This window comes from Talpa europaea, assembly GCF_964194135.1.
Source record: "Talpa europaea genome assembly, chromosome: 10".
Lineage (NCBI taxonomy): Eukaryota > Metazoa > Chordata > Mammalia > Eulipotyphla > Talpidae > Talpa > Talpa europaea.
The window spans coordinates 99,530,079-99,545,056 of NC_140077.1; the positions used below are offsets into that span (position 1 = coordinate 99,530,079).

The 14,978-nt window shown below is 33.1% G+C and overlaps 1 protein-coding gene across 3 annotated transcripts in view; it reads left to right on the forward strand.

Moving 5' to 3' along the window:
• The window catches only part of FSTL5 (follistatin like 5), a gene marked incomplete at both ends in the record, with an annotated part of 468,907 nt that overhangs the window by 388,335 nt on the left and 65,594 nt on the right, over positions 1–14,978 (forward strand). For all 3 annotated transcript variants that reach the window (XM_084246222.1, XM_084246223.1, XM_084246224.1), the window contains one exon: positions 3,462–3,580. In XM_084246222.1, the coding sequence (XP_084102348.1) occupies positions 3,462–3,580 (119 nt within the window). The remainder of the gene's footprint in view (positions 1–3,461; positions 3,581–14,978) is intronic.

The window sequence follows — 14,978 nt, forward strand, 5'->3', positions numbered from 1 at the left end:
TAAATTTTCACGTCTAATTGTCATCAGAGTTCTTTGTTTTTTGTTGGGATAAACAAAATGTAAAATAAAATATTTGAGAAAATAATGTACTTGACTGAGTTTCATAGGCATCTATAATTTATTTTTTATGATGCCACACTAATTGGCAAGGAATTACAATTGGAAATGATTGCATTTAATAATAATTATGGTGGCCAGTGATAATAGAGCTGTTTAAGAAATCACCGAACCCTAACAGGGTGTACAATTACTTTATTAAATGTAATTAAAATATTAACTATCTGGAGCTTCCAAACTAAATTTCTGTCTCTATATTTAGAAGATAGAAAAACAAATATGAACTACACATTTTTGAGATCCATTTTTTCTTACACTGTAGCTGTGTTTTCTTATTATATGCTTGCCTCTTTCTCATGGTCAAGAGAAAATTTATTTAACAGAGAACCCCAAAGAAGTCAGAAACTTTAAGGTCAATAATGGAAAGAAAATTCAAAATGAAAATACCTCTTATAATTTTATATTATTTCCTGTGTGTGGAAAAACTATGAAATTTTGTTTAACTGAATTTTTTTCCAATAATGCATATTAGAATGTGGTAGCCAGAAATTTGTAACCTGATTCAATTTTATTGAATTTAATATGCATTATTTTAGTAATCACATGGATATTTATGCTTGGAGCCACATCCTTCTGTCTGTTTTACTTTCATTTTTTTGCTAGTCATCATTGTAATTCACAGGATATAGAATGGCAATCTTCAAGGAAATATCTCATTTATTGACACACATTTTTTGAGCCTATTAAATGTAAAGCACTTTGAAAGTACTGGAAATGCAGTAATAAATAAAATCTAATATTGACCAAAAGAACCTCTTAGTCTAGTGGATTAAAAGCATAATCATTCTACTGTCAACTAAGTTTACTATGTAATTTTAAAATACATTATGGTGGAGGAAGGACTCTCGGTCCCCTGGCATGGGTACAGTGTGGTAACATAAATCTGAAGAGTTGTAAATCTATACCTCAGAATCATATAAAGTATTGAGAGCCAAGGTTACCTAATTCAAAAACATATATAAAATACATATTGCAACATTCAATATGGATGGTTTTGTTCTACAATATTTTTGTGATCTTGTAATCGATTATAATCTAATGAAGATTTAACTAATGCTTATTTAGTTGCTAACATTTTGGGAGTTGTTATTTGATTTAGCTTAATTAGTATTTTGATTAATACAAATAATTAAGCATTTTAAGCCATTTTATTCACTTCAGATTAATCTGAAAATTATTCATTTTTTTCATTTTATGTATTAATTCATTATTATATTTTTTTAATTAAAGTAGCATTGGCTTACATTGCTGTTTGTGTTTTAGACATATAGGATATCCCCTTCCACGGGCTGTCACCACATCACACCCACCAACAAAACACCCTCAGTCACTACTCTGTCCATTGTACTCCCTCCCTGTCATGTTCTCTGCCCTTTCTCTTCCCAGCCAGTAGCCTTAATTTTGGAGTCTAGCATTTTAGGGTTGGTTCTTAGTTTGACTTTATCTGACCTTTTGTTTAGTTTCTCTGCATTTATTCTGCATATAAATGACATCATCCAGGGCCTCTCTGGTGGCACAGAGGTTGAGCACTGGGTTGAGAAGCTGCCTGCTCCGGTTAGATCCCTGGCTGCTCCATGGCCACCAGAGGAGGGTCCCACATGGCGCGCAGACCTCTCCTGCCGCCCGCTGCTCCCCTCAGCAGTGTACTTCGGTCCTTCTGCCTGCTCTGCTCCCCGCTCTGGCTCTGGTGAATTCTCTCACCCTCCCATGCTTCTGACTGTACCCAGTGCATGTATAAACAAACAAACAAAAAAATGCCTCCATAAAATAAATAAATAAATAAATAAATAAATAAATAAATGACATCATCCAGTTTATGGCCTTGTCCTTCTGACTTTTCTTACTGAAACCCCTCCAGGCTCATCGTTATAAAGAATATATGTGACTTAGATTGAATAAACACGTTATTCACTTGTGCAAGTTAATCCATGTACTTTTATTGTTATCCTCAGTCTCATTTAATAAACCTTGCAGGTGTTGTCAATCGAAATAAATTAAGCTTGGAGTAATTTTGATATTTATTATCTCCCTTTTGATAGATGTTTTAGAATGGAAACATTTTAAGCAAGAATGGTTTAGATTTCCAAAATATAAGATTTCAATAACTTTACTTATTTCTTGAAGAGTTGTGCTATCTGGACCTCCCTGGTGGAGCAGGGGTTAAGTCTCGGCACTATCAAGCTATCACCAGCCACTGTGGCATGAGTTCGAATCCCAGCCAGGGAGCTGACCCACAGAGCACAGCATACCTCTTCTGTCTTGCCTGCTGCTCCCCTCACCAGTATATTTCAGTCACTCTGCCTGCCTGTTCCGCTCCCCACTCTGTCTCTGGTGATGCCTCTTACCCCCCACACCTCTGGCCTAGAACCCAGTTCTTGTATACTAAATAAATAAAAATAAATCTTTAAGAGTTGTGCTTATCACTGAGTTATATAAGGTATAGTTAGACTGAATATTGTTATGCACACTGAGCAAGGGAGTCACTGAAATATCCATAAAAAGACTGCAATGCCTTAAATCTAGGTGTGTTGGAAAAAGGCAGAAGCAGAAGACACAAAGAACTGGCATGAAAACTCCTCTGGTGCAGGTCTCTATCAACCTCTGCCTTACAAGGTTCTAATTTATAATATCCCACACCCTTTAGGTGTGGATTTATAAAGTTAGTGAGATGAAATTCTGAGAGTTTATACTCCCATATCTATAGAGAGAAAAATAATTAAAAGTACCATTTCACTGTGATTTTCTAATATTTTAAACTAATAAAAGTTTTAATGTATAATAAGAGACCCTGGTCATTGCCAGTACAAAGACTGATTTATAAGACCTCTATGTCGAATTACAAAGGCTAGTCTGGAAAATGGATATTTTCCACAATCTGGGGAATGTCAATTTCTAGAAGTCTTAATATATATAAACTAAGACTCAAAAGGAATGAAATTTTATTTTCCCTAGAAAAATCCATTAACCATACTAGAACATATATGATTCTTCAAAAAGTAATTTTATTTCTTTATTAATATTTAAAGTAAGTGGGGAATGTATCTGACAATCTATGCATCAAAGAGTTTAATTATCATTTATAATTATTTAAAATATTTCAAATCTATTGAATAATATTAAAGCACACACTGAATTTCATATTAGGTAGAATAAGGTAGAGAATACAAAATAAATGCCACATAATGGCTTAGGTATACAGTAAAGATCTCATATGGCTTGCTTTTTTAACATTACATGACTTTAGAAATTGATTGGCCAGTGATGCATGGGGCACTAAGTTTTGGTTTTTTAAAGATTTCTGATAATTTTATTTTGAACTTTTGAATGTGTTTTTATTCCAAAAGGTCTTGGAATTGGGAACATGTTCTATGTTTTTTATGAAGATGGAATCAAAGTGATTCAACCTATTGAATGTGAATTTCAGAGGCACATTAAACCCAGCGAAAAGCTACTTGGGTTTCAGGCAAGTGTTTAAAACTTTCTTTGTAGTTTTATGAAACAGTTATGTTAAAGACAACTATATTTTGGAAATACCAGAAATATGTATGTATATGAAACTTGTATTGGGAAGAAAATATTGAAACTATTTTGTTGGTTATTGCTCTATGGTAGTTTTATATTTGAGGAGGAAACAATGTATTGTGTATTCATAATTGTTTGGAATTAAAATTAAGGCAATACTAGTGAAATACCCAAAATAAACACAAGATTACTTGCTTTTCAATTTAGAATCTCTTATTTTGGTAGATAATAATTACTTTAACAAATGAAACAAAAGAACATGTAAATAATCTGACAGGATATTTGGGTACATTGGATGCTTTATAAATGTTAATTACCTTTTATTGTTCATATAATTTTTCATGAGATATAAGTAGAATAAATGGTTCAGATTTATGTGGGAAAATATCCATTCCTTTTTCTATTTGTATACACCTTGCCTTTCTAGAACTATTTTTTCTACAATTTTAGAACAGAATATCTGGCAAAGAGTATTGATTATATTTATTGAAATATATATTTTCTGTAAAATAACAATAGATTTTCATATTATTATGATTTTACACACTGACATAAGTATGTATACATTAATTATGAAATAAATAGCAGGTATTGCTATTACCTATGTGTTCTCACAAGTTCAGTCGCATACCAGACACACAAAATAACTTATTGGCAGATCTTTTCATGGTTTCTACTCTTAATATTTATTTTTAAGGTGGCATGTCAATGAGGTATGAGTAAAAAAGATGTTAAAAGTCATAATTTAGATCCTTTATTTTTACTTCTATTCAAAGCCTACCCATAGCCAGTATTGTTATCATATATATTGAAAATGACCCTGTATTTTATACCTTAAAATCATGCCCTAAAACAAGAAAAAAATATTTCTAATGAAATAAGAAATGTGAAATAAGTAAAATGATTATCTTTCCTCCACATATACTGTAGGACAATCCAATGACCTTTAATTTTATTAATTTATTTATTTGTTTGTTTATTTGTAAAGAATTATTTATTTATTTATACAAGTACTGAGCACAGTCAGAAGCATGGGAGGGTGAGCAAATTCATCAGAGCCAGAGCGGGGAACAGAACAGGCAGACCAATGAAATACACTGCTGCGGGGAACAGGGGCGCAGCAGGAGAGGTCTGCGCGCCATGTGGGACCCTCCCTGGTGGCAGGGGATCAACTGGTACTGCAGAGGCCGCGGGCAGCTTCGCAGCCCAGCGCTCAACTGCTGCTCCAGCAGGGGAGGCCCTGACCTTTAATTTTAAATGAAGAAAATAATTCAGTTCAATATATCCTTGATTACTTAAAACAAATGAAATAATTTTAAATTTAAAAATAGTTCAGTTATTGGCTGTATTACTTAATAGAATTGCTACCATTTTTGTGAAGTTATAGATTAACAACAAGTACACAAACCTTTTAAATACAATGTGCAATTTTATTTTAAGATCATATAATATCAATACTGACTGGATACATTTTGAATAAGGTGTTTATGTATGTAAATCAAAAACATAAGTATATAGGGCCTCCCCAGTGGCGCAGTGGTTGAGTGCTGGGTTGTGAAGCTGCCCGCGGCCTCTGTGGTGCCGGTTCGATCCCTGGCTGCTCCCCGGCCACCAGAGGAGGGTCCCACATGGCGCGCAGACCTCTTCTGCTGCCCGCTGCTACCCTCAGCAGTGTACTTTGGTCCTTCTGCCTGCTCTGCTCCCTGCTCTGGCTCTGGTGAATTCTCTCACCCTCCCTCGCTTCTGACTGTACCCAGTGCATGTATAAACAAACAAAACAAACAAACAAATAAATAAATAAAAACATGCCTCTATTAAAAACAAAACAAAACAAAAACATAAGTATATAAATATTTGCTTCTGATAAAGCAAATCATTCAATTTCATATTCTATAGTCTTATAAAACATAGGTGAACTCGTTCTGTCTCTTGTGTCTGTGCATTCTTTCCCTTTCATAATTAACCTGTCCATTTAATATGAAAAAAATCATATCTTGTTTAGTAGAGATGATTATTTAATCAGTGTTTGTAGTCCAAATATGCTTAGTGCAATGCCTTACACATACATTTGTTAAATGACTTTAATGAATTCAATTAAAATTGAATGAATGAATTTAATATAAATTCCATGGCTCAGAGCTTTGGTCTATTCATTATATTAGGTGTTCTCTATATTTAAAGATCTATATATCTAATGTCTTCTTCATTATACTATTTTTCCTTACTTTACAATTCTGACAAAACAGTGTTCTTCTTTTAATGCATTTGTGAGAAATGTTTCATAGAGTAGTTTATCATTGAATTGTTTCAAGGTAAATATAACCTCTTGGGTTCATTAATTCAGGATCATATAGTCAAAATGTACAATGCAGATGCCATGTATAAATAGCTGAGTTCTATTATAGAAAAATGAACTAATTCATCTGGATTTTAGAAGATAAATCTCTTGTGTGCAAGTAGTGAAAATGAGTATTTTGGAGTCATTTTTCCCACAAAGGGATTAAAGATACATAGAATATTTTTCAAAGTCACTGTTGATATTAAGGGAATAGAAGTGCATTTCCCAATATAACTCATTGGCCCGTAAAGTTTAGATAAAAACTGAAATATTTAGAATATAGAATATTCCATCAAACCTCTCAGAAGATGCTTTTTGATTTTTTGCTTGCTCTAAATAAAAATTCAATTTTGGTACAATGTCAGATTATATCAGGACTGAAGTTTTGATAGTGAACTAGTGAGTGTTCATACAACATACTTTTATGTTATACTTTCATCTTTTTTTTTTCGTTTTTGTTATGTATCCTTACTAGATAGGATTCTTGGTATATTTATCTTAGTTGTACACATGATTTCATCTTGTCTCAGTATGAACAGCCTGAACTTCAAACAAATTGAATTCTATTCCAGACTTATGAATTCAGAACTCAAACTGAAATAGGTTTGGCAAAAATGTTTAAATTATAGGTTCAAGGAAGAAAAAGGTAACCAACTTTGTAGCTGTTTGATTTTCAACTATTTTTTCCATCCTCAATGGCCACTGCTTAAATCTTTAATACTTCCAAATTCAGCTATTTCTATATTTGCTTATTATAGATATAGCTGCAACTCTTCACACATACCAAGGTGTTACTTATTTTTTCATGGGTGCTAAAACACCAGATCTTATGCACAGAACATCGTTTCTACAGGAAATCTGATGTGAATGACCTCCAAAATGTCTGTTTCCTAGTTCGTCATTTCCACATACTATAACTATTTTACTATTATAAACTGATAATATTAGTAGTCTACTAGGATGAAACGTGCGTGTAAGAACAGAATTTTATAGTGTCTAGAATACTTAAGCATCAGGAATTTAAACTGAGCTTATATTTGGGCACACAGAGTCCACATTCCTTTTTCTGTTGGTGCCCCCCTCACCACAAGGAGTGTAGTCTTCGAGGCATACATCAATTCCTTTAGTTAAAACTCCAAATTTCCCTATTCATCATTTCATTCTGTTTCCAATCCAATTACTACTTCTCCAAACTCTGTCCACAAAAATACTTGAAACACCAGCCTTTTTTATCTGACACTGACAATTGATTTCCCTGTGAAGCCATTGAGAAACCTTTTGAATTTAATACCACTGTATTTTCCAGAAAAGCAATCGAAATGTTTCCCCACTTATTGTTCTCTCAGAGGGTCCTTATTCAAACATGGCTTAAGTTACAAAGGGTTATAGAATGATAAAAATTTAAGCTTTTGTCCCTTTGTGGTACAATGATATCCTGCAAAGAGCTTCCTAAAGAGAAGTAATGTAAACTCCCTCTAACTATTCCTTAGAAGATTACTCTGTAGATTTTAAAAGAAATAAATTTATGAAATTGGTCTTTGAAGTTCTGAACTTAAAAAGAACCCTCTAATCCTTCATTAAAAATCACACTGTTTCAAAATTTTCACATTGTGTTTCTTTAGATTTTAGGTATATAAGTATAACATTGAGGGAACTAGAGTGAGAAGCATGTAAGTTGTGCAAGAGCCTTGTAATGGTGCTGCGTGGCTATTTGGATCAAATGGTTTTGTCTAAGAAATCATGTCTTTTTCAAAAGATTATTAATAAGGACCAAGGGAGCTATTTGGGTGAATGTAAGCAGAATGATGCATCTTCTGCAATCTATTGCCATCGTTTTAAAACATTTTTATATGATTACTAAGGACTCACTATAAACATGAGTATATTCTATGTACTTCAGAAAGAAATGTGTTTACAGTAATTTGGATTTTCAATAGGTGCTTTTAAGGGTAAAATTGAAAAGTGCAACACAAAAATTACTGATACAAGTATGTTTATACATGAAACCTTTTTTCTTGACACAAAATCACATAACTCTATGTATTTTAAATATGAATTTAAAATACATTTTCTCATCCAGGACTTTTGTATTCACAGAAATGCACCTATTTCTTTTTCCAAAGTAATAGAAATACATGATAAAAATAAAATAATGCAAAAAAGCTTATGATAACAAGCAGTTTCTTACGGCATGTCCCCTCTTCCCAGATCTACTTCATGTAATTGAATATGTTCAGTGACTCTAAATAATGTGTTCGGTAGTGATATTTTTTGATTTATCAATATTAGATATTTCCTATTGGTGTTCCTTTACAGCAGGTGATTATTTTACTTAAATTACTTTCCTTCATTGTAAATATAGTAAAATTTAAATAATGATTTTCATGATTTTTGTGAATGAAATTTATAATTTTAAATATGCACTCAAATCTTAGTCCTTATTTTTTCTTGGAATTTCTTAAATATTTAATATTTTCAGAACTCTTGTTTGATTTCTCATTGCTTACATTTTTATTTCAATAGTAGCTTCAAAATTGTCAGTAGTTTCAATTTAACATAAAGTCTATTCATTTCTTTAATATTTTATATATCAGCTAGTTCATTTATCTCAGTTTGGATAATTGGAGAGTTGGTTCAGGAAACAAAAGTGTAGATTAAATTAAATTATTAAATGGTAGGCTAATTTTAAAATTTTTTAAAGATTAATTTTATTTATTTATGCATATGAGAACTGGGGTGTAGGCCAGAGATGTGGGGGGTGAGAGGATTCACCAGAGACAGAGTGGGGAGCAGAACAGACAGATTGACTGAAATACACTGCTGAGGGGAACTGCAGGTGATACAGGAGAAGACTGCTGTGCCATGTGGGTCAGCTCCCTGGCCAGGATCTAACTCATGCTACAGTGGCTGGTGATAGCTTGACAGGGTTGAGACTTTTACCCCTGAGCCACCAGAGAGGCCCACATTTTTTTTTTAATTATTGATGAGTATTTAAGATGACAAGTTTGCACCTTTCCATATCCTTATCATGTAATCATTTCATGTTTTCTACAGGAAATTTAATATACAACTTCATAAAAAGAATCATAATAACAGTAAAACTGAACCCTTATATGCAGTCCATCTCCAACTATTTAAGTGGATAGCTTGTGCACCTTTAATGCCCTTTCATTAAATTTTACTAACTTTCAATTTTTTTAACTTATTAGAGTGCATGTTTAAGAATTGCTTAGCAAGCTAATGGCAAAATTAAAAGTACATCTAGGACTTGCAAATCAATAAGACAGTTGATCCATCCTATTTCAACATCATCTGTGAATCTTTAAAGAAAATGTAATATGAGACACTTAGAGTAACACAACCTCTGGCAGTATAACTAAGCTTTCTGAAAATACCAGTTAAGTGTTTCTTGTTTCAGTAACTGTTTCTATATACTATCTTAAATGTTCTTTCTACCAGTCTGAAAAAAAGACAGCAATGACCATTGCCATGACTATGTATGTTTTAAATACTATCAGTAGGTGTGTTTATAACATTTTAGTAAATGAAATGGCAAAAAGAACTAGATTAAACATTTGTAGTTACAGAAAAAATAAAATGCTGTATTACCCAGGTTATAACCAATGATCTCAATTAAAAAAAAAGATAAAATTCCTTTGACCTCATTATCTTTTTAAAAAATGGTTGAATAAAGGAAATAGCCACTGTTATTAAATTGAATAATACATTATATATTATAATATCTAGTTTTTATAACATTGCGAAACAAGATTAATAAAATGCCTTATATCTAATATATTCACAAATAGACAAAACTTGATTATGCATATTTTCACAGAGCCATAAAATATATTCTGGGAATTTCAATCTAAATATTCCAATCTAGGGGCCTCCCTGGTGGTGCAGCGGTTGAGCGCTGCATTGCGAAGCTGCCCGCAGCCTCTGCAGCACTGGTTCGATCCCTGGCCACCGGCGAGGGTCCCACATGGCGTGCAGACCTCTCCTGCCGCCCGCTGCTCCCCTCAGCAGTGTACTTCATCAGTCTGCCTGTTCTGTTCCCCACTCTGACTCCGGTGAATTCTCTCACCCTCCCGTGCTTCTGACTGTAACCAGTGCTTGTATAAATAAATAAATAAATCTTTAAAAATAAATAAATAAATATTCCAATTTAGTAAAAGATATTCTTGTTTCATTTGCCATAACATATGACAAATTAAACAATTCCTCACTGAGAACAATTATTTACATTCTACTACTGCATTTGATAAAGTGAACACTTGTGTTTTTTTCCCAAACTACTGCATTTGATAAAGTGAACACTTGTGTTTTTTTCCCAACTGTTCTATTCACTTTTCTAAGATAACAGAAAAGGAGGGTGAAAATAAAAAGAGAGGGAGAAAGAAAGATGCTAGAACAGAAAAAAGTTCAAAATCAGTAGTTCTTAAAATACTTGTAGGAAAAAAATCACTTTATCTTTTTCTCAGTCTTTTTTTTAACCAGTATGTTCCATTATTCAATATTACACAATGGAGTAAAATCATCTGGTATGTGTCTTTTGCCTTCCGATTTGTTTGGCATAATCCCCTCCAGTTCCATACATGTTGTAAATGGGAGGAATTTCATCTTTTTCTATAGCTGAGTCATATTCTATTGTGTGTATTTATGACATCTCAGTCCACTCATCTGTCACTGGGCACTTAGCTTGTTTTCATAACTTGATTCAGATAAATAGTACTGCAATTAACATAGGAACATATATATACCTTCAAATTAGTGTTTTTGTATTCTTTGTATAGATAAATTGTGAGATCTTGTGACAGTTCTATTTTTAATATTTTGGTTAACATCTGTACTGTTTTCCAAAGACTCAGACTATTCTATACTCATAAAACGAGGGATCCTTTATGTCCACAGCCTCACAACTACTTTTGTTTATGCTCAGTTTGTTATGACCCATTCTCGTGGGTGTGAGGTGGAACCTCACTGTGATTTTGATTTGTATTTCTCTAATGATAAGAGATAATAAGCATTTTTTTTTTTTGTTGTACCTGTTGGCCATCTCTATGTATTATTTGGGGAAGTGCTTATTTGGATCTTCTCGCCATTTTTTTTAATTATTATTTGACTTCTTATTGTTGAATTGTATGAGTCTTTTGTAGATTTTGGCTATTAGACCCTTGTCAGACCTATGATATGCAAATCTTTTTCACATTCAGTAGTGTATCTTTTTCATTTTAAGATTATTAAAGATACTTTCAAATATGATAGATTTGACTGAAAGACCGGGTAGTGATTTGAAAGTTTTGGACAGCTACTTCAAAACCATGATGAGAATAGGCTAGATGATTGGAAAGGAATGCAGATGAATCATACTAATATTGATTTTATTGTTAACTCTTTATAGAAGAATGTGCACAGTTCATGATTGAAGTCATAATTAAAATTTAAACTAAGTATGTGGCATATATTTCTGAAGGTAAAGGATACTGTCAAGTTTGTGATTACAGAGAAGAATCAGAAGATCGGATTAAGATTTGGATGCCAGGAAAATGGAGGTGATTTTGACAAATCATGCAGGGTGTTTTAAGAGAAGGACTTGAAAAAGATGAGGAAGGATAGGTGAGCATTTGGAGATTTGAGGGCAATGGGTTTTTAATAGATAATATAATAAGTAGAAATGAAAATTTTCTATAGAAGATGAAAACAATCTAACTTACCTTCATTCAGTCAGGTTTCATCAACATTATTTTAATTCCTAAGTCAAAACCTCCATAATCCCTAGTAATATATCTGTACTTTAAAATTTTGGAAGAGGATAATACATACACATGCATTGGATATATAATTAGATATACAAATAACTTAAAGGAAACTAGCAGTTTTAGTTATGAACTATAATTACTTTTCTTACTGATACTCATGCCCAAGAATTCTAATATCTTAATTTATTTCACTCTAAATGATGGTATACATTTCTATAAAAAAGTCATTTAATGATTCTCTTGATATAATTCTTGACAATTTGCATTACCAGTATGTATTAGTCTTATTTTGCATCTCTGGTATTTTTTTCAGTTTCTCTTTTATCCCACTAAATGCCTAATGCATGTGAAAAACATTCCTCTACAATTCCTACCCATAAAAATAAACATTAATCTATATAGTCTGAAAAAAATAAGAGCGCTATTATAAAATGAGACCTAATAGACTATAATCAAAAATAATGACATGAAGTGAAGCGAAGAAAATTCAGGGTGACTGTCAGGAAACTTTTAATGGCTTTGTGAAAATGATTGTGAGTCTGGTCAGGGACATCTAGTGGGACAGCATACAAATAGGAAATAATTCCCAGCAGAGTAGTTTATTTTACTGTTGACTAGTTTTGTAGCAAACAAAGGGGTGGAAATTGCTCCTGGTTCAGCGGTTGTTTGGCTGACAGTTATGTGTCAGGTCGCTCGTACTTTCTGTTATTTGGCAGGTTTTGTTGGGAACTTTTACACAACAGCAAAGAGTTTATAAACAATTTCTCCAATTCAGAGCCTTTCATCAACCTCAGGTCCCACTTTTTTCCCCACCTCTCCATGTTTCTCAAGTACATATTTTTATGGTGTTTGTGTCTCACAAAATAGGTTCTTGTCAAAGATATTCAAAATACTTACACTTCTAAAAGAAAGGTTGACATAGAAAATAATGTTTCAGTAGAAATCAATGAATGAAAGTAAAACACTGTACTCCTAATTGGGCATGTACTGAGGACAGATTTCTGCCTTTATGCTGTTAAAAGTACCATTCATATTAAACAGGATGACCCCACTGGGTCATAATTAGGGTACATCCTTGAAATGAGATTAACTTTATGCCTTCAAAAGAGCTAGAAGTACACTTTGCATGCCTAATTTACAGGTGTTTTAACCTCTGTCCTGCAAGCTTAGAACAATCTGTTCAGCTCAAAGAATAACAATATCATTATATGCTTTGGGTGTTTTGGCTGAACCTACTAACTTTTGGACAGAGTTTTAAAAAAGAATTTTAAAAAATTGTTAGCCATGCCAGGTTTTCCCTAAATCAGATCTGAAGTTTGAAGAACAACAACAACAAAAAAAAAAAAAAAAAACACCACCCTCAACTGACTCTGTTCAAATTACTTTTGTTTTTACATTATTTTCCAGGTTTCATGAAAACAGGAAAACCAACCATTATGTTTTTTCGAAGAGGTTTCATATTATTGTGACATTAATTTTAACTACTAAATGCAAAGTGTGGTTTATCCTCTATTTGTATTATATTTAAATTATAGTTACTTAGTAATGCTGATAATTATAACAAAAAATCATGATTTTCTTTCATGATTTTTAAAAACAAATGGTGAATGGGACATCTGTTAAAAATGAATTTTGTGTTTGTTTGAGTTAGGAGAACGAATACTCTAAATTAGTTTAAAAGTTGCTGCTAGAGTATAAAAGTCAATAAATTAGACAAAATTCATCAATATCTGTACCTAAATCATAAACCACGTGGAACAAGTCAGTGTTTGCTTCTATACCATTGTCATTATGTAAGGGTCTATAATTATACTTATCTTTTATGTACAGTATGAAAAGTTTCTCTTTATAGTGGTTCTTCTAACTATAAATAAATGAAGAGAATTTTAAAACCAATATACCGGATAAAAGAAAAACCTGAAAAAATACAGGCTTCATGGCACTTCTGTTTGTGATGTTTCTCATAACACAAATCACAAGGCTTAGGTATCACTTCTACATTCACTCATTGACATAATGCAGGAAAGGAGAAAATAATTGGTATGTTTCGCCTTATTTATGGTCATTTAGCTCAAACTACGCATTATTCTTTATTTTTTATTTTTCACATATTTGTTCATTTTTAAACAATATTTGCTTCCCCCCACCCCCTCAGGTGTAGTCCCCATAGATTTTCCTTCCCCAATGCCCCCGTGCACTATCACCTCAGTCCCCTGTGCTCCTCCCTCCCTCCCTGCGATCCTTCCCCCTCCTCCTGCCCTGCAGATGTCTCTGATTCATAATTGTCTGTTTTTGCTTTGTTGTGATTTGTAATGTTATTATTTTTTTTACACTGATGTCTTATTTGGTTCCCCTATATTCCTGCTGTAAGTGAAACCATCCAATATTTTTTCTTTTTCCTTCTGGCTTATTTCACTGAGCATAATTCCTTCTAGTTCCATCCACATTGGGGCGAATGGCATGACTTCATCTTTTTGATTGCTGAATAATATTCCATCGTGTATATATATATTGCCTTTTCCTGATCCAGACATCTCTTTGTGGGCATTTGGGTTGTTTCCAGGTTTTACCTATTGTAAATGGTGATGCAATAAACATAGGGGTACAGTTATTATTTTCAATCAATGTGTTTGTGTCCTTTGGGTAGATCCCTAGGAGTGGAATTGCAGGTCGTATGGTAGCTCCATTTTCAGTAGACTGAGGAATCTCCACACAGCTTTCCATAGTGGTTGGACCAGTTTGCACTCCCACCAGCAATGTAGGAGAGTTCCTTTTTCACCACATCCTCACCAACATTTGTTGTTGCTTGTTTTGTTTTTTGTTTTTTTTTTTTTTTGATATTTGTCATTCTTACTGCTGTAAGGTGGTATCTCAAGGTGTTTTTTTTTAATAAATTTTATTTTTATATTCCCCATACAATTGCAACCCCCTTATTTTGACCCCAATCCCTCCCCTCCCCGCCCCCCACCCCCATAGAGTGTCTCTGGTTCATAGTTTTTTGTTGATTTTGATTTTCACTTTCTTATAGTTATTCATTTTCCTGGTCCCTTATTTAACTTTTCTAGATTCCTACTATGAGTGAGACTATCCGGTATTTTTCTTTTTCTTTCTGGCTTATTTCGCTGAGCATGATCCCTTCTAGCGCCATCCATGTTGCTGCAATTTGTATTCTTACTGCTGTAAGGTGGTATCTCAGTGTGATTTTAATTTGCATTTCCCTGATTATAAGGGATGTTAAA